This window comes from Lithobates pipiens, unplaced genomic scaffold (genome assembly GCF_037356315.1).
Source record: "Lithobates pipiens isolate NorthernLeopardFrog02 unplaced genomic scaffold, aLitPip1_a1.2 Scaffold_1, whole genome shotgun sequence".
Taxonomy (NCBI): Eukaryota; Metazoa; Chordata; class Amphibia; order Anura; family Ranidae; genus Lithobates; species Lithobates pipiens.
The window spans coordinates 209,231,407-209,251,242 of record NW_027507685.1 but is presented as its reverse complement, the minus strand read 5'-3'; the positions used below and the strand labels follow the sequence as shown (position 1 = coordinate 209,251,242).

General features: G+C 42.1%; 1 protein-coding gene across 1 annotated transcript; it reads right to left on the bottom strand.

The window, feature by feature from the left end:
- Window positions 1–5,870: 5,870 nt before the first annotated feature.
- Window positions 5,871–18,259, bottom strand: LOC143982488 (olfactomedin-4-like). The gene is made up of 5 exons (XM_077481254.1): window positions 18,109–18,259; window positions 15,511–15,657; window positions 14,485–14,697; window positions 11,385–11,538; window positions 5,871–8,049 (listed from the first exon to the last, which is right to left on the bottom strand). The coding sequence occupies exons 1-5, from the start codon at window positions 18,163–18,165 to the stop codon at window positions 7,211–7,213; spliced, it is 1,410 nt and encodes a 469-aa protein (XP_077337380.1). The 5' UTR covers window positions 18,166–18,259; the 3' UTR covers window positions 5,871–7,210.
- Between the last annotated feature and the right edge of the window lie 1,577 nt (window positions 18,260–19,836).

Sequence of the window (19,836 nt, the reverse complement as noted above, 5' to 3'; positions counted from 1 at the left end):
GTTGATGGTAACATCACATCCAAAACTAATTTCAAGGAAACAGCTGGCAACTCTTATCTCCATCAAAAGAGTTGCCACATTCCAAAATGGAAGTCAGTTCTGCCGCTTACGCAGAAATTGTAGTAATATTATTCATTATGAGGATCAGGCTACTGTGTTAACTAAAACATTTCTAGAAAAATTATATGAACCCCAACACATACAAAGGGCAGTTAACTGATATAGAGAAGGAATCACTACTAGGGATATTCCAATTTCCGCTAAAGATCAGCGTGGTACTCTTTTCAACACAAGATTCAGTGACCAACATTGGGCGATTAAGAAAATAATTCAAAAACATTGGCCAATCCTGGGGCAAGATAAAGCACTTGGGAGAGTGCAACTAACGTCAAAAGCCTTATTGCTCTTAGTTGTCAGGATGCAAATATTCCTCAATTCTTTAACATTACAGGATACTTTAAGTGTAAAGGAACTAAAAGTAAAGCCTGTAGATTCATCTCAAATGGTCAAAAAACATTCAGTATCAAAGATGGACGCACTTTTAATACCAAGCAGTTCATCTGTTGCAGCACCCAGTTTGTTGTATATGGACTGAGGTGCCCATGTGGTCTTACCTATGTTGGAAGAACGGTGCGCGCCATGCAAACACGTTTCTGTGAACAGCGTAGGTTTATAGAGAAGAAAATAGAATAGCACAGTGTCCCACGTCATTTCAAACACAAACATGGTTGTAGCACTGAAGGTTTAGAACTCTTTGGCATTGAGTCTATATCTATGATGATCCCGGAAGGCGAAAGATTTGCTCATTTATGTAAAGGAGAATCTTTTTGGATTTTCACTTTAAACAGCATCACACCTGATGGATTAAATGAGGAACTTGAAATAGGTACTCTGAAATTAAAAATTACCATTACGTTAAGGGATACATTGTTCCGCATATGTTGTATACATTATATTATCTCTCATATTTGATATATTTATAATCCCTCTAATACTGCATACATCTGACAGAGTAATTGATTCTTCAATCAATTTTAGAATAAAGGACCAAAGATCAGAAGTTCGGAATATTAAAAATTAAAAAATTAAAATAAATAATTAAAAATTATAGACAGGTTAGCACTAATATAGAATCATTAGAAATCTAATTAATTCATTAATTCATTATTTGGATGAAAATGATGAGTCTAATTAAATAAGGATGAAAATAAGGATGATTTTAAAGCGGGAGTGCGCCGGGAGTCCGCCGTTTTTTTTTTTTAAAGCCAGCAGCTACAAATACTGCAGCTGCTGACTTTTAAAATAATGACACTTACCCGCCCAGCGCGCCCGCGATGTCGGCACCCAAAGCCGGTCTCTCGATTGTCTCTCGGGTGCTGCCGCCGCCATCTTGGGTATGGGAATCAGGAAGTGGAGCCTTTCGGCTTCAGTTCCCAGTTCCCTACTGCGCATGCGCGAGTCGCGCTGCACAATAAGGATGGTCCCCGCTGTCTCTGGGATCCGTGTGTTTCCCAGCAGGCAGCGGGGACCTTTGGAAAGGGGCGTAGATTCTGCGGAAAGGGGCGTACCTTCTGCAGAATCTATGCCGGAAGTGGGTGCAGATACCTGTACTGTACAGGTACCTGCACCCCCCTCCCCCCTGAAAGGTGCCAATTGTGGTGCGCGGAGGGGGGGAGGGTTCCAATGAGCGGAAGGTCCACTTTAGGGTGGACCTCCGCTTTCAGTTATTAATGGGATAACCAAAAATATTGAGATAAAAGCCCTTTTTTTCTTTTAACTACTTCAGCCCTGGAAGATTTTACCCCCTTCCTGACCAGAGCACTTTTTAACCACTTGCCGCCCGCCATATAGCAGAATGACAGCGGAAAAGTAGTTGTGATATCCTGACCGGACGTCATATGACATTCTCAGTATGTCAAGCTGCTGCGTGCCTCAGGGGGGGGGGGCGCACATTGCAGCGATTCTGACACACCGCAACTCCGATCTGACAAAGACTCTTTACCACATGATCAGCCATGTCCAATCATGGCTGATCATGATGTAAACAGGAAGAGCCATTGATCGGCTTTTCCTCACTCGCATCTGACAGATGTGAGTAAAGGAGAGCCGATTGGCTGCTCTCCTGACAATCTGTGCTGATTGTTTATCAATGCAGCCCCCCCTCGGATGCTCGCCCAGAACCACCAGGATGCCGCCAGGACCACCAGGGATGGCCACCACACTAAACCACCCGGTATTTACAAAACGTTATAACAAAAACGAGGAGAAACTTTTTGTTTTAAAAACAATTTTGGCATTTTTTTATTCGTTTAGAAAAAAATAAAAACCGCAAAGGTGATCAGATACCACCAAAAGAAAGCTCTATTTGTGGGAACAAAATGATAAACATTTAGTTTGGGTACAGTGTAGCATGACCGCACAATTGTCATTTAAAAAGTGACAGCGCTGAAAGCTGAAAATTGGCCTGCGCAGGAAGGTGCTAAAGTGCCCTGCATTGAGATGGTTAAAATTTGGCACTGCGTCGCTTTAACTGACAATCGCGCGGTCATTTGCCGCTGTACCCGAATTAAATTCTTTTTTTCCCACAAATAGAGCTTTCTTTTGGTGGTATTTGATCACCTCTGCGATTTTTATTTTTTGGCGCTATAAACAAAAAAAGAGCGAACAATTTTTTGCTATAATAAATATCCCCAAAATTTCTTCATCAGTTTAGGCCAATATATATTCTTCTACATATTTTTGGTAAGAAAAATCACAATAAGCGTATATTGGTTGGTTTGCACAAAAGTTATCGCGTCTGCAAACTATCGGAAAGATTTATGGCATTTTTATTTTTTCTTACTAGGAATGGCGGTGATCTGCGATTTTTGACATTGTGATGGACAGATCGGAGATTTTTGACACTTTTTTGGGACTATTGGCACGTATACAGTGAACAGTGCTATAAAAATGCACTGATTACTGTGTAAATGTCACTGGCAGGGAAGGAGTTAATGCTACGGGGTGATCAAGGGGTTAATTGTGTATTCCCTCAGTGTGTTCTAAATATATGGGGATAGGATTGACTAGGAGAGGAGACATATAGTTTTCCTACTTAGTAGGAACAAATGATATTGCTCCTCTCCTCTGACAGCACAGGGATTTGTGTGTTTATACACACAAATCCCTGTGCTGGCACTAATGCACGCAATCGCGTGTGGCCAGCAGCGATCATACCCACCGACCACGTGTATTGGGTCCCCTACTGTGCAGCGGGCACACATGCGCGCCCTCTGCTGGCTGAAAAAGGGTAAGACGCACTCGTACGGGATTTCGTCCAAGAGAGCCATTGTGCCACAGTATATCTGCGTGACATGGTTGGGAACCAGTTAAACATGCCCCCCAAGTGTTCTTCATTTGGAGGCATAATCCCTTTGTCCCTCTTTCTTTCTCATTTGTCCCTCTTTTTGTGCTGATATACAGATATCTATGAAAATTTATAATTTAGCTGCCAAAAGTGTTTTTCTGCACTGATAGCACCATCGTATGGTCTAAACATCTTGTTTGCTATTTGAAAATGCCAGTATAGCGTAAAAAATTATTTTAGAAAGAAAAAACAGTTCTAGGTTTAACTTATAATTTTTGCATATATATTCTTAATAGTTTGCACAGTTGGGGGTGTGATAGGTGTGTGTCCATTGCCTAAATACATTGTGCTAGAAGGAATCCCTGTTTCTCATCTCAGAAACTTGGGAAGTATGCTTTAACTGTTGATTCAAGATTATCAGCCACACAGGGTGGTTGACTTACAGAGAGCCTGGAGCAATAGTAATAAAATGCATAGGCGAAGGGCGTACATGACGGTGGGAACAGTGAAAATACAGCAGGAGAGAGGGGAGGTAGTATGGTGCAGAGGGGGAGGGGTTAAGGGAAGTGATAAAAGGAGACCCCGCCTGTGATGAGTCACCACAGCGTGGGGGAAAGTTCCCACCCACCCTCCCTAGCTGGGGTTTTGAATTTACATTTGGTAGGTGTTGTTTCTTGTTCCTTTCAAGACAGGTTCATGGATGCTGGATGTCGTGACAGTGGCGGGTGTTGGTCTTTGCAGGGGAAGGAAAATATGTCAGAAGGAAGAGTTCAGGAACTATCGTTGGTATGGGTCCTGATGGTGGTTTCCAGCTAATGGAGGTTAGCTGGGAAGTGGTAATGGGGGCGCTGCGGACAGTGGTTGTCTCTGAGCCAACCTGTCATCTTGAGGCCTATTAGTACACACGGAGAGGGACCGCAGTGCAATATTGTTCTTTCCACAGATGGCTACGAAGTCCCTGCATAGACCAACGCTAGGTAGATTTATAGGTTGACTAACAGATGTTTTTTCTGGTATGTTTATGTTAATTTGAAGATATATATATATATATATATATATATATACATATACATATATATATATATATATATATATATATATATATATATATATATATATATATATATATGTTTTAAATAAAGTAGGCTACTATGGCCTTTTTTGTTACTCCAGCCTTGGTGTGGTCTCAATCAATAAGAGTAAGATGAGGTTGGGTTATGTAATGGGGTGGTGAACACATCTGTTATGCAACAGTCATGAAACTGGAGAGTACAAAATATGGTGCAGCTGTGTATGATAGCCAACCAGGTTGTAACCGCTTGTTCAGTTAAGCTTTGACAAAAATACCTGGAAGCTGATTGGTTTCTATGCAGAGCTGCACCAGATTTGGCACTCTCCAATTTTAGTAAATCGACCCCACTGTGTGCATTGTGTCATTGTTTGCACTGCCTATCTGCTTTGTGAGAAGTAGACCCAATTTGCAACAAAATGCACAGTCTTCGTATATAAATAGCCCAAATGACTACCACCGTGGACATTTATAAATACAATTTATAATTTGGAAAGAAGTCTTAATGTTCCCAGGTACAAACACGTGGGATTTACACTACTGCTGCTGGTGCCTATTAGCAGTTTATAGGGATCATGTGGGTGTCAGAGGACTGTAGCTTGATTACAACAGCATATCTCACCAACATTTTGAGATAGGAATGAGGGACCCCTACTAGCAAATGTATGTAGGCATAGGACACACACCCTGTCACACCCCCTTAGGGGAGAATTAACCCAAAATAAAAGGTTTGTTAAATCCACAAGGGCCTTTTTTACCACTAATATTCCTTTATATTGGCTTTTAAAATCTACAAATGCCGCAATTTTGAATTTGGATGAAAGCTTAAGCACTGGGAAACACTGTTTGAAAGATAAAAGGTGCATTTTATACACAACTATATAGATCCGACCAAAATGAGGGACAAATGAGGGGAAAGAGGGACAGAGGGACATTGCTCCAAATCAGGGATAGTCCCTCGAAATCAGGGACAGTTGGGAGCTATGCAACAATGCGTTAGAAATGGAGCTGGGAAAAATTTGCACTCTTTGCCTTTCATTTGGTGTCAGCCTGACCCTGTGGAGTTGATGTACTAAAGGCACATAGACTGTGTACTTTGAAAAGTGCAGATTTTAGTAAATGAGGCAAAGCCAATCTTTGCAAAGAATCACGTGCAATGAAATAAAATAATTTTGCTTGTACATGATTGGATTATAAAAGCCAGTATAGCTTCTGCTCATTTACAAAGCTGTACTTTGCAAAGTGCACAGTCTATTTGCCTTTAGTAAATCAACTCCCGTGTGTCCTCACATGGAGGGTGAACCAGAGAAGAAAAAACTTGCCCTAAACAACCTGTACTGGTTTTTTAGACCCCTCGACAACCTGCACTGGTTGTCCTATTCCCTGTTGCATGTAAGCATGATGGAGATGCTCCTACCAAAAAATATATATAAATAATGCATGGGCAGCCTATAGTAATATATAACATTTTTATTAGTATACAAACAAAAATATCCAATTTGTACAGTATAATGCACTTTTTTGACGAACAAAAGTTTTTTCAGTGTTTGGACAGACAGTAGAAACAAAATACAGTAGGCCTTTTCATATTACATTTGAAGTGGGGTTCCACCCTAAAGTGGAACTTCCGCTCATCGGAACCCTCCCCCCCCTCCGTTGTCACAGTTGGCACCTTTCGGGGGGGGGGGGGGGGTGCAGATACCTGTCTAAGATAGATATTTGCACCCACTTCCGGGCATAGACTCCCACAGGAGTCTTTGCTGTTTCCTGTCCTGGCGCGCTGTCTGCTGGGACACACACGGGTCCCAGAGACAGTGCTGACTATTCTCATTGTGCTGCGCGACTTGCACTTGTGCAGTAGGAAACCGGGAAGTGAAGCCGCAACGCTTCACTTCCTGATTCCCTTACCGAGAATGGCGGCGGCAGCTGCCGAGAGCCGAGCGATCGATCGGCCTCAGCTGCTGACATAGCTGGACCCTGGGACAGGTGAGTGTCCACATTTATTAAAAGTCAGCAGCTGTAGTATTAATAGCTTCTGGCTTTTAATATTTTTTTTCCCAGTGGAATCCCTCTTTAATGAATCTGTTAAGATGTAACATTTATGGGTCAAACCACAGCCACATATGTGAAAGCCCAAAACAGAGTGGCATCAAACTGAATTTACTATGTTTATGGCTTTATGCCCAAATCACGGCAGATCATGCAAATCTGTCAAGGGAATTTGTGGAGACAGCAATGTAAGAGTTGACCTTTCTGACAGGTATAAAGTGCAGACACCTAGATGTTTTTCAGTCTTCCTGGTCATACAGCTCTGATCAGGCAAAGCACTTCCTGTTTGCCAGCTCTCTTGTACCCCTTAAATTTATGTTGACTTATCATTATGATGGGCAGGCCCACTGGCAAATAGGGGAGTGAGCAAACACTAAGAAAAGAGGAGTTGATGCAGGGCAATTGAAGTTCAGACTTTTCTGAATTCACTTGCTGCAGGTCTATGACTTACTAGCTAGAAAAGCCAGGATCAGATTGACAACCTCAGAGTCTGCACCTTCAGAAAACAATCAGCAATTTCCATATTTCTACCCTCATAGGTTTACAAAAAAGATTCATATGATTACCTAGAGTTCTCACTTCCAGGCAAATCATTTCAAGACAATTGCCTTCCATAGATTTGTGGCATTTCCTACATTTATTTTCTGCTTATTTTACATTGCAATTATGGTTGACTCAGATGTCATCTGCCCAAAACCTAGTAAAGGTTTTAGGAAGACTTACACTTTAATTAGTTATGGGAAATGTTATGTAGGTTTTTCTTGTGGTTTGAAGGTAAGATCATAGGTAACCAAATACCCATCATTGAACATATAAAGCTTGTGATCGTTGGGATTGTAACTCAGACTCTGTACATTTTCCATCATCTTGTCAAGGACAATGCTGACTTGCCCCTCTTTGTTTGTCTTGGTGTCATACATATAGAATATTTCTTCCTTTCGGGTATTAAGGGTTCTAGTTGCATACAGGACACCACAAATCATGAAAGCATTGGTGACAGCAGGTTTATACTGGGCAGTAGACCAAGTTCTCTCCACAGTCAGAGTGGTTGGGTTAAGCTTACTTATGAGCATGTTTCCGGAATTCTGCTCTGTAGAGTAGATGACCCAAAGCTCATATTCATCGCTAGCAAGGTCAATGTCTTGCCAGTTAGATGATGCGTAGGAGAAGCGATTGTTGAAGGTGGCATCTGTGAGTGTCTTCCTCTCCAAAGCACCAGTGTCTACTTTATATTTGCAGATGTCCCTAGTGTTGTAGCAGTTGTATATCATGGAGCCGTTGAACAAGATCATACCACCACCTTGACCACAGCCAGAATAGTCGATATTGTTGTAGGCCAGAGTCTTGGTGAGGACCTTATCTGTAGGTCTCTTGTAGAGCAAGAGATCATCATAAGTGGGGTAATAGCGGAACATATTCATGATACGACTGTCTGTGGTTAGAGGGGCCACCCAGTGTGTATCCTGCTCAGCACCGACGAAGGAGTCCTTTCCCCAACCTCCAAATTTGTAGTTGAAGCCTTGCCAGTTCAACTGCACCACAAATGGCTTGCTGATGTTTTTAAGACCACCGTGATTACAGGTGCCTGTGGATTTAAAAGGGAAATACATTTATCACAGCTGTCATGTAAGGTAAATAAGAGAGCCAGTTGCTAGGCGATCAGCTCTCCTCTCCTCACACGGAAGTTGTCAGTGATGAGAGGGAGAGCGGATCGCTGCAACCGGCGGTGATCAGTGAGTATGAGCTTTTTTTTAACAGCTCTTTACACACTGATCACCAGCCCAGTGTTCACACAACAGTGTCACCCCACAGTGTCCCCACACAGTAAAAACCCCTGTCCCACATATGTCCCAATAAAACCATCTGTCCCAGTGATCATCTGCACACATACAGTATCTCACAAAAATGAGTACACCCCTCACATTTTTGTAAATATTTTATTATACCTTTTCATGTGACAACACTGAAGAAAAATGACACTTTGCTACAGTGTAAAGTAGTGAGTGTACAGCTCGTATAACAGTGTAAATTTGCTGTCCCCTCAAAATAACTCAACACACAGCCATTAATGTCTAAACCACTGGCAACAAAGTGAGTACACCCCTAAGTGAAAATGTACAAATTGGGCCCAAAGTGTCAATATTTTGTCTGGCCACCATTATTTTCCAGCACTGCCTTAACCCTCTTGGGCATGAAGTTCACCAGAGCATCACGGGTTGCCACTGGAGTCCTCTTCCACTCCGCCATGATGACATCACAGAGCTGGTGGATGTTAGAGACCTTGCACTCCGCCACCTTACATTTGAGGATGCCCCACAGATGCTCAATAGGGTTTAGGTCTGGAGACATGCTTGGCCTTTACCCTCAGCTTCTTTAGCAAAGCAGAGGTTGTCTTGGAAGTGTGTTTGGGGTCTTTATCATGTTGTAATACTGTCCTGAGGCCCAGTCTTCAAAGGGAGGGGATCATGCTCTGCTTCAGTATGTCACAGTTCATGTTGGCATTCATGGTTCCCTCAATGAACTGTATCTCCCCAGTGCAGGAATCACTCATGCAGCCCCAGACATGACACTTCCACCACCATGCTTCGCTGTAGACAAGACACACTTGTCTTTGTACTCTTCACCTGGTTGCCATTACACATGCTTGACACCATCTGACACCAAATAAGTTTATCTTGGTCTCATTAGACCACAGGACATGGTTCCAGTAATCCATGTCCTTAGTCTGCTTGTCTTCGGCAAACTGCTTGCGGGCTTTCTTGTACATAATCTTTAGAAGAGGCTTCCTTCTGGGACGACAGCCATGCATACCAATTTGATGCAGTGTGCGGCGTATGGTCTTAGCACTGACTGGCTGACCCTCTACCCCTTTAACCTCTGCAGCAATGCTGGCAGCACTCATACGTCTATATCCCAAAGACAACCTCTGGATATGACACTGAGCATGTGCACTCACCTTTTTTGGTCGACTATGGCGAGGCCTGTTCTGAGTGGAATCTGTCCTGTAAAACCGCTGTATGGTCTTGGCAACCATGCTGCAGATCAGTTTCAGGGTCTTGGAAATCTTATAGCCTAGGCCATCTTAATGTACAGCAACAATTTTTTTTTCAGATCCTCAGAGAGTTCTTTGCCATGAAGTGCCAGTGCCCAGTATCAGAGAGTCAGAGCGATAACACCACATTTAACACACCTGCTCCCCCATTCACACCTGAGACCTTGTAACACTAACGAGTCACATGACACCGCCAAGGGAAAATGGCTAATTGGGCCCAATTTGGACCTTTTCACTTAGGGGTGTACTCACTTTTGTTGCCAGCGGTTTAGACATTAATGGTTGTGTGTTGAGATATTTTAAGCAAATGTACGCTGTTATACAAGCTGTACACTCACTACTTTACATTGTAGAAAAGCGTAATTTCTTCAGTGTTGTCACATGAAAAGATATAATAAAATATTTACAAAAATGTGAGGGGTGCACTCACTTTTGTGAGTTACTGTATATCCGTGATCATCTGCGCACATCTGTACATGATGATCTGCGTTCATCTGTCTGTGATCACGCAAACCAATTATTATACACTTAACTGGATTTTTTTTTAACAAAGACATGTAGCAGAATACATTTTGGCCTAAATATATGACAAAATTTGATTTTACCGTATATACCTGAGTATAAGCCGAGATTTTCAGCCTCTTTTTTGAGGCTGAAAGTGCCCCCCTCGGCTTATACTCGAGTCCCCGCCGTCTGTCTACTCGATCAGCGTGTCAAGCAGACAGACGGCGGCCATTCAACTATTCAAAAGCCACGCCTCCCTGTCTGTGATAGGCGGAACACTCAATTTCCCAGCAGTCAGTGGTCCGCCTATCACGGACATCCGCTCATCCTCATACTATGGACGAGGATGAGAGGATGTCCGTGATAGGCGGAACACAGACTGCTGGGAAATTGAGTGTTCCGCCTATCACAGACGGAGGCGCGGCTTTTGAACAGTGGAATGGCCGCCGTCTGTCAGACGAGAAGAGGTGCGGCGATCCTGGCATGGCCGCCGTATGTGCAGAAGCACACAGGCTCGGGACGCAGGCTCGGGACACAGGTAGGCTGGACACACAAGGCTGCACACACAGGGCTGGACGGACACACAGGGCTGGATGGACACACAGGGCTGGACGGACACACAGGGATGGACGGACACACAGGGATGGACGGACACACAGGGATGGACGGACACACAGGGCTGGACGGACACACAGGGCTGGACGGACACACAGGGCTGGACGGACACACAGGGATGGACGAACACACAGGGATGGACGGACACACAGGGATGGACGGACACACAGGGATGGACAGGCATGTCTCACCCTCGGCTTATACACGAGTCAATAAGTTTTCCCATTTTTTTTGTGGTAAATTAGGGGCCTCGGCTTATATTCGGATCGACCTATACTCGAGTATATACGGTATTTGATTTTTTTTTTTAAACGGAATAGAAAATATTTTTTTTTCAAAATATTCACTCTTTTTTCGCTTATATCGCAAAAAATAAAAAAATCAAGTGGTGAATAAATACCACCAAAAGAAAGCTCTATTTGTGTGAACAAAATGATAAACATTTCATTAGTGTACAGTGTAGCATGACCGTGCAATTCTGACTGAAAGTGCGAGAGCACGGAAAGCTGAAAATTGGTCTGGGAAGGAAGGGGGTGAAAGGGCCCAGTATTGAATTGCTTAAAGGGATAATGTAAAAAAAATAAAATAAATAAACATAAAAGAAAAAGAAAATTTAAGCGCCCCATTCCTCTGCCAGGGTTTATCTCTGCATAGAGATACAGACTAGCCAAACAGATTTTAGCTAATTCAACTCAGATAAGTAAAACATTTATTCTGAAATTCATTAAAAAGTTTAGCCTCTCACTTACCATAACTGACTGGTGGAGGTAGAGCAGGAGCACCCTCATTTTTCTCGCACTCCTCCAACTTCTTACGCAGAAAAGCAATTTCCCGCCTCACGGCCAAAACATTGTTCTTGTCGTATGATTCCAGCTGGCTCACCATAACTGAGATGTTGTGGATCTAGGAGAAGAAGAATGCAAGGAAGAAGGGAGATATATTAAAGAAAAGATAAATTAAAACCAGCACAGTAAGGCATAAGAGGATAAAAGAACCATAGAGGCAGAATGAATGGATAAAAAAGGATGGACAGGGACGTATGTAGAGACATTTAAAGTGGGAGTCCGCCGGGACTCCGCATTTTTTTTTTTTTAAAAGCCAGCAGCTACAAATACTGCAGCTGCTGACTTTTAAAATAGTGATACTTACCTGTCCAGCACGCCCGCGATGTCGGCACCCGAAGCCGATCTCCCGATCGTCTCTCGGGTGCTGCCGCCGCCATCTTGGGTATGGGAATCAGGAAATGGAGCCTTTCGGCTTCATTTCCCGGTTCCCTACTGCGCATGCGCGAGTCGCGCTGCGCAATAAGGACGGTCCCGCTGCCTCTGGGATCTGTGTGTTTCCCAGCAGGCAGCGGGGGACTTTCGGAAAGGGGCGTAATCTACGCCCCTTTTCGCAGAGAGCTATCCCGGAAGTGGGTGCAGATACCTGTACTGTACAGGTACCTGCACCCCCCTCCCCCCTGAAAGGTGCCAATTGTGGCGCCGGAGGGGGGGAGGGTTCCGATGAGTGGAAGGTCCACTTTAGGGTGGACCTCCGCTTTAAAGACTTATTGACAATGCCAAAAATGCTTGTAACTAGTAGTAAGTGAACTTTATAAGGCTGGGTTCACAATGTTTTTGGGTGTGGCTCACAGCAGGGGTCTGGTGCATCCCTGTTCTCTGTTTCAGAGACAAATTAGCCCCAAATTTTTTGCCTGAATTCCGACCTAAAACGAAGCCAAAGATGCACAGGACTCTTGTGCAATCCACTCCGCAGCTCTCTCTCTTCCCTTCATCCAATGGTACAGTGCTGGGTGCTTGAATGGGCAATGGCTTGGGCCCAAGTGCTGAACACGGGGGCAGGCAGAGTCCTTAGCCCCATATAACTTTCAATGTAGAGTTTACACAGAGTATTTTTTTTTCTCTAAATGCAATATGAGTTAAAGTTGTGGGGAATGCAGGTCATTAAGTGAGCCTGTTTGTTTGCTCTGTATACAAATTAAACACTTGTTACCTGAGGCTAGGACTCAGTGATGGGGAACCTTGGCACCCCAGATGTTTTGGAACCACATTTCCCATGATGCTCATGCATTCTGCAGTGTAGTTAAGCATCATGGGAAATGTAGTTCCAAAAGATTATGTACAAGTGTTTGCATATTGCATATTTTTACTCAATATTTTAAATCTGGGGGGAAAAAAAACAACACAGTGGATTTTGATCAATAATTAAGGTAGAATCGTGTCTTACGTAAATTATTGATAACGTCCCTGTTTCCACCATGTAATCTCATAATCTGATTGATTGAAATACGATCATATTCATGAACAAAATATCTTGTCATATCTGGTGACAATTGATGAAAAACAATTGATAATTTTCCACCCTGGCTAATTGATTAACCTCCCTGGCGGTATGATTCAGTCTGGAAAAAGGTGCTGAAAGCGGTACAATTATTTTGCATGGAAATCTGGCTTTTATTTTGTAGTCCTGTAATTCTTAGGAATAACGCTCTGAAATCTGTTCAAACCAGAGTCTAGCGGACATCCCGGGTATGATAAAGTTTATAATATAATAAAGAATAATAAAAATTATTCAATAATGTAATCAAATCCAAAAAAAAATGAAAAAGGGACATGTTTTGGTTGCTATGGACAATCTCCAAATTACAAGCAGTAAAAAACAGTATTTATAATATAAAAGTGCATGCAGGGCATTGCACAAACCACTAGGGACAAAGGGGGTGTGTATTTTTTACTACAGCACTGTAATCTGTAAGATTACAGTGCTGTGTGTGTTTTGTGTCTTTTTATATTTTTGAATTTGCCGCCGTTCTCCGCTCCCGTGCGTCGTAACGCCGCAGGGAACGGAGCTCGGCGGCATTCGGCACTGTGAATCGAGCGCAGGACGGCTCGATCACACAGCGCAGCGGACATCGCTGGATCCAGGGGACAAGGTGAGTAACGCTCCCTGTGTCCTCCCCTGCATCGAGCGGGGCAAGCCCGAGTCTGGCTCGGGGTTACCGCTATTGTAATGAAATTCCCAACCCGAGCCAGACTCGGGATTACCGCTGAGGAGGTTAAGTTTGACCAAATCTAATTGAAAGGTAATCTAAGAAAAGTTATGGCCTTTAGATTGTTTGCAGATTTGATCATTTTAATTGCATTGCACATTGATTGCATAAACAAATTAATAGGTTTGTGGCCACCATGAGCGAGATCCTGCTCGCAGCATGTCTCAGTGACCACATTGGGAAATCTCAAAGGAAACACAGACAATATAATCCAGACAGATGTTCTGATCTTTCCCCCAACCCGAAACAAAAAAGAAGTTAGGCTTTAACAGATTTAAGAGGAACTGCAGTCTGCTCACATAATTTGTAATAAAAATATCTTTGCCATTCTGAAGCTTCCCTCCAACCACTTTGCATATTATTTTATATATACTGTAATTCTGTACTTGCCAAATATGCTGCAGAAATCTCCCTCTACTAAGTTTGGCTGCATCCATTTTAATTGTGGGCAGCTGAGCTGCTTCCTGTTCACTTCCTGGATTTACACAGACACACACCTCCAGCTCTGCAGCTCTCATTGGCCCCCGCATGACTCATCCCCTCTCCCTTCCTGGCAAACTCTCAGGAGAGGGAGAGAGAAGGATGTGTATGATGTTATACGCCTAGGCTAATGACCAGACAAGAAACAGGAAGTGGGCTGTAAAAGGTATTTACTGGCAGAAAAAAAATGTTTTACTACCCAAAGTTACAACAACAAGGGTAGAAGATTTAATAGATGGAAAGTTGAAAAAGTTACAGAAGGTCCGATTTTTATAGTTTAAACATGCAGCTGAAAAACATAACAATTGTGAGCTTACCTCCACAAAGAGTGATTCCACCAAGGTGCTGGACCCATTGATGGACTGTTTGAGCCTGATCACCAACGACTCCATTTCTCTGATCTCCAGTTTAAGTAACTCAAAGTCCAGTTCAGTGAAGGAGATACCACCCAGCTCAACGATCTCTACACGCCGAGTCAGGTTCTTCAGCTTTTGTACATACTCAGTCAATGTGGCTTGATAACTTTGTATCTAGGGAAGAAAAATAGTCAGTATTTGCTCTGTATAACTGAAGATAGAACTTTCTAGAAAGAAACATTAAAAAAATCAGTTTTATTAAAGTATCATTAAAGTGATTGTAAGAGCAAATTTTTTTAATTAAAACAATAAACATGTAATACTTACCCACTATGTGCAATGGTTTTGCAAAGAGCAGCCTCAATCCTCCTCTTCTCAGGTCCCCCGCTGGTGCTCCTGGCTCCTTCCCCCGCTGACTACCCCATAGCAAACCGATTTCTATGGGAGCACTTTTGTGGGTTTTCTCCTGAGCCCGTCTCTGTGTGTCAATGGCCTCGGCTCCGCCCCACCCCCAGCTCCCTCCTCACTGGCTGTGATTGGCAACACCAGGAGCCAATGGCTCTTGCTGCTGTCTCTGAGCCAATGAGGAGGGAGAGAGCCGAGAGAGCCATTGCACTCATGCATATCACTAGATGGAGATTGGGTTCAAGTAAATATAAGAGGGGCTGGAGGGGGAAGGCCCTGTCCCCCATGGAGAGCCATCTATTCCACAAGCCTACATGAAACCTATAGGCTAAGTGGTGGCATGTGATGAGATTCTATTTTTACAGCTTATGTAAGGAACCAGTGTAAGTATGCAGAGGTCTGAATCCCTGTGCAACACAAATAATGGCTGACATGGTTGGTGGGTGACAATCAGAACTCTTGGAAGAAGCTTAGCCCCCATAAAAGCAGCTTTTACAGTGCTACATCATATGGCACTAAAGAACCTAATGTGTAAATACATTTTTACAATTAAAAATGACCTAATTTGCCCTCAGTCCTTACCCTGGTGATCTCCTGGTTGACACTGATGCTCAGTTTCTGGTTTGATATCTCGATAGCTTCCAGACGATCTGCTGGGAATGTAGCATCGGGAAGGATAACAGAACATTGGCATACTTCTTGTTCATTCACTGTGCCTGTGCTGTTTATCTGTGCAGGAAAGTGGAAAGGAGTAAGTCAAAAACATTTACCCAACAATATTGTTATTTCTTCTAAAGACAGGGGGTATCTAGCGCAGTCTACTATGAAGATCATCAACCAATATGACCAAGGGACATCATCGAAGTAATCATCTTATGGAGTTAATTTACTAAGGGAGTGAATACTGTTTACTCAGCTCTAGAAAGGTAACTATATTCTCTTTGGATTCTCAAATATGTGCAAAGGAAAAATAAAAAGGGGTTGACTTACTAAAACTGGAGAGTGCAAAAGTTGGTACACCTCTGCATAGAAACCAATCAGCTTCCATTTTTTTTGTCAAAGCTTAATTAAACAAGCTGAAGTTCGAATTTGATTGGCTACCATGCACAGCTGCACCAGATTTTGCACGCTCCTGTTTTAGAAAATCAATCCCAAATAGTTTTAATATAATGAATAACTGAATATAGTGCCTTATAATAATAACTGAATTGTTATATAGGTATTAAAAAGTCTATTGCATTATTTAAACAAAAACAAAATTGAAAGATTATAACTAAGTGGATGAAATACACTTACAAAATGTAATTGCATTTAACACTTATATATTCCAATAGGCATGCAAATTAACACCAATACATATTATTTCTAACTGGGAGGATACTGATTTCAGTGTTCTGCAGTGGAGCATCAGATTTTGTGAAACATAATCCCATTCAGCATCAGATGCTCACTGTGATTTACAGAAGCAGTAAATTCTGTCAAAAAACATAAATTATATTTCCCTACAATATGGCAAACTGGGGGATTTTTATTCAATTTAACTTAATCTGAATTTGCCCAAAAAAATTGCTATGCATCTAATGTAACTATACCGGATTATTTCAACAAAACTTTGGCTACATAGCAAATTAAAAAAATAAGATTTTCTCTTGTGTTTGTGCGTTTTACACTTCTACACGCAAAACACTAACTGTGTTAGAGGAACACATGTTTCCCAAATTACCGTAAGCTGTTCACATCTTTGTGCAGCATTGCAAAATAATGAGGCTTGCTGTTTATCTGTGCATTTTCATGCACTGTAAAAAAAGCCCCATATACACTATCAGTTTTTCTGCTGAGTTTTTCTTTCAGATTTACCAAAACCATGTAATATGAGGTCAAACCTTAGGAGTTTCAAAACAAGTATAAAACAAGTATTAACACATTAAAAATGTACTTTAAATCCATATTTAAAATGCATATTAATGCGCTACAATTGAAATGAAGAAATACACTTAAAAAAATTATAAATAAAACGAAAACAGGCATGAATAGATGTGTACCTAGTCTAGGCTCCATGCACACTAGCGTTTTGTTTTTTTCCACCAAAAAAAACACACTGAGAAAAATGCTGGATAAAAAAGGCTGATAATAGCTTTTTTTAGTAGTGTTATAGCAGCGTTTAGGAGTGTTTAAGAGCACTTAGGAGTCTTAGTGTTTTATTTGTATTGCTGCAGTGAAAAGCGGTACTAGCTTGTAGCGTGCATGGAGACATAGGATAAGACTTATTAGCTTCTAGGAGCAGAATTTTTTTAATAACAGCTTCTATGAACACTGCACCCTAGAAGTTCTATGAACTTCTAGGGTGCATGGAGCCTAAGGGCAGCTTCACACTGAGGCTGTTTTTCGACATTTTAGCACTAGAAATAGCCTCTGAATAACGCCTGAAAACACGCCTTCCATTCATTTCAGTGTGACTTTTCACACTGGGGCGGTGCGCTTGCGAGATGTTAGGAAAAGCCCTGCAAGTAGCATCTTTGGGGCAGTTTGGGAGTGGCACACACCACTCCCAAAGCGCCCTGCCCATTGAAAGGAATGGGCATCACCTGAAAAGCGCAGCTTTTAACCCTTTTTTTGGGGTTAAAAGCACCCCGCTAGTGGCTGAAAAGCGCCACTAAAACGTCAGTAAAGAGCAGCTAAAATGTGCAGCGCTTTACCGCTAGCTGGCAGCCCCAGTGTAAAGGTCAGTCCATCTAAAAGCAATATTTAATTATTATACTCTATTGAGCTCTGCTACCTAGTGGATACAAGCCCAGGGTCTCCAGCAGTAAAATCTCCTTGCCATAGTTCCTAGCTTTGTTCCTGCCCCCCTCAGATGATAAGAATAAGAAATGAGACAGGGAGAGAGGGATTTACTTAGAACTCTATGGCAGAAATGCAGACTCAAGTGAAGAACTATAAAACCGTTAGATGGTTTAAAAACCAAGAGTTGAAATAAAACTTTTGATTGGACTGGCCCTGTGTATTTCAGAAGCCTATAATGGAACAAGACAGATAATGACATTGTAAAGCACTGCACAAACTGTTGGCACTATATAAATCCTCTATAATAATAATAATAATAATAATAATAATAATAATAATAAAAAAGAAGGTCAGAGTAGTAGTCTTTAGAGAAAAGAAGAGATTCTGGACACTCACCAGGTAGACTGCATGACCATGCAACAAGCCCACAGCGAAGATCAGGAGTGAAAGCATCTTGTCCCTTTCTTGGTCCTCGCTCTTGTCCCTGTCTTGTGATGGGACACTGCCAGCTCTATTTATGGGGACAATTTAGGGAGGAGTGACCACTAGGAATTTCCACATTCCCTTGAGTTGTACATCCCCCTCCCCCCATCGTTCCTTTCAAAGACACACACACCCTGTTTTGTGCCCAAGTCTTGCAAAATCTTGCTGTTGACATAGGTGTAGTAATGTCCTTCTAAATCTGTATATGAAATCTGCTGTGCTGTAAAGGAATTTAAAACGTTGAATGTCTGGGAATTGTTACTGATAGTTTCCTGGAACTCAGCATCAGAGCAGAAGCATATAAAGGTGCAAATAATGGGGACAAAGCCATGTAAATGGAGGAAAATAGAGAGAGAAATCCCCAGCAAAGATGACCGAATTAAAAGAGAATACGTTTAACTTCAGAAATTACCCTGACTGAGTTTGACACAGGAGGTTTAGAGCATACATTTTCAGCTTGATTTTACTTATTTATTACAAATACTTATATAGCACCATCAATTTACGCAGCGCTTTATATATATATATACATATATATATATATATATATATATATATATATATATATATATATATATATATATATATATATATATATATATACATCCCCATCAGCCCCTGCCTTCATAAAGCTTATTATCTAATATTTACCTAATAAAATCTTAACACCTTTAAAACCCTCATCAGGTAATTTTTGAGTCCCACTAGGGAGATCTCCCTTCACTTCCTGCTGTGGAGACACAAGAGGAAATTGAGTTTTCTGGACGTTCTCAGAGATTTGACACAGGAATTGGTGTCCCTTTTGGAGGATTCCCCTCACATCTTGTTCTGGTAACAACTCAAAATGTGTGTATTTCCCCTAACGTTATGTCTCGGGGACAATGATCACCAGAACAAATGGGGTGAATCTCCCCACTGGAGATACACACAGTAATAATAAAATTGACAGAGGGTTTTATCCTACAATAAATAGTAAAAAATGTTCCACGAGATGCAACAAAATAGCATGCAGTTAATGTGCGCAAATGTGTTTAACCAAAACAACTATAACAAAAATAAAACAAAATGCGCATAAGGGATAAATACAAAATTACAAAAAACAAAAAACTTTTATTGAAGCACACAATGCTAAAAACAGGATTGATACTCCCCAGACCAAAAATCCCCACAATGTAATTAACAACATTATCAACCCTTCTTTAACCACTTCCCGTCCACGCTATAGCTGAAAGATGGCTGCATCACAGACCTAATTTGCCAGGAGGGCGTCCATAGGCGTCCTCCCATGTTCGAGAGACCTAGGCGCCCCCTGCAGGCTGAGCCCGGCACACTCTGTGATCAGCGAGTCAGCAAATGGTCAGATGGAGGAGCAGGCATTTGGCAGTCAGCCTTTGTCGTGGGCGGTGTTTTTTTTTCCGGGTCCATCGGTACGGCAGGCGGCATGAGTGACAATGGATCTACAACAGGGGACATTGTTTTTTTTTTTTAATACAGAAAATTAAAAAAACTGTATGGGTGTTTTTATTTCTTTTTGACACTTTTTTGGTGAATGAGTAGGGCTACCCCCTACTCATTCCCATGGGTGGCGTACTGAGATCTGGGGGGTTGTGGAGAAGAGGCCCTTGTCTCCATCAACATAGG

Bases quoted from the DNA above. Each gene is read 5' to 3' on its own strand.
- LOC143982488 (XM_077481254.1), bottom strand. From the start codon at position 18,165: ATGCTTTCACTCCTGATCTTCGCTGTGGGCTTGTTGCATGGTCATGCA. The intron at 14,698-15,510 runs GTAAGGACTGAG...TTTCTTCCCTAG, and splicing joins TCAACCAGGAGATCACCAGG to ATACAAAGTTATCAAGCCAC. The intron at 8,050-11,384 runs GTAAGTGAGAGG...TTAAATCCACAG, and splicing joins ACCTCCACCAGTCAGTTATG to GCACCTGTAATCACGGTGGT.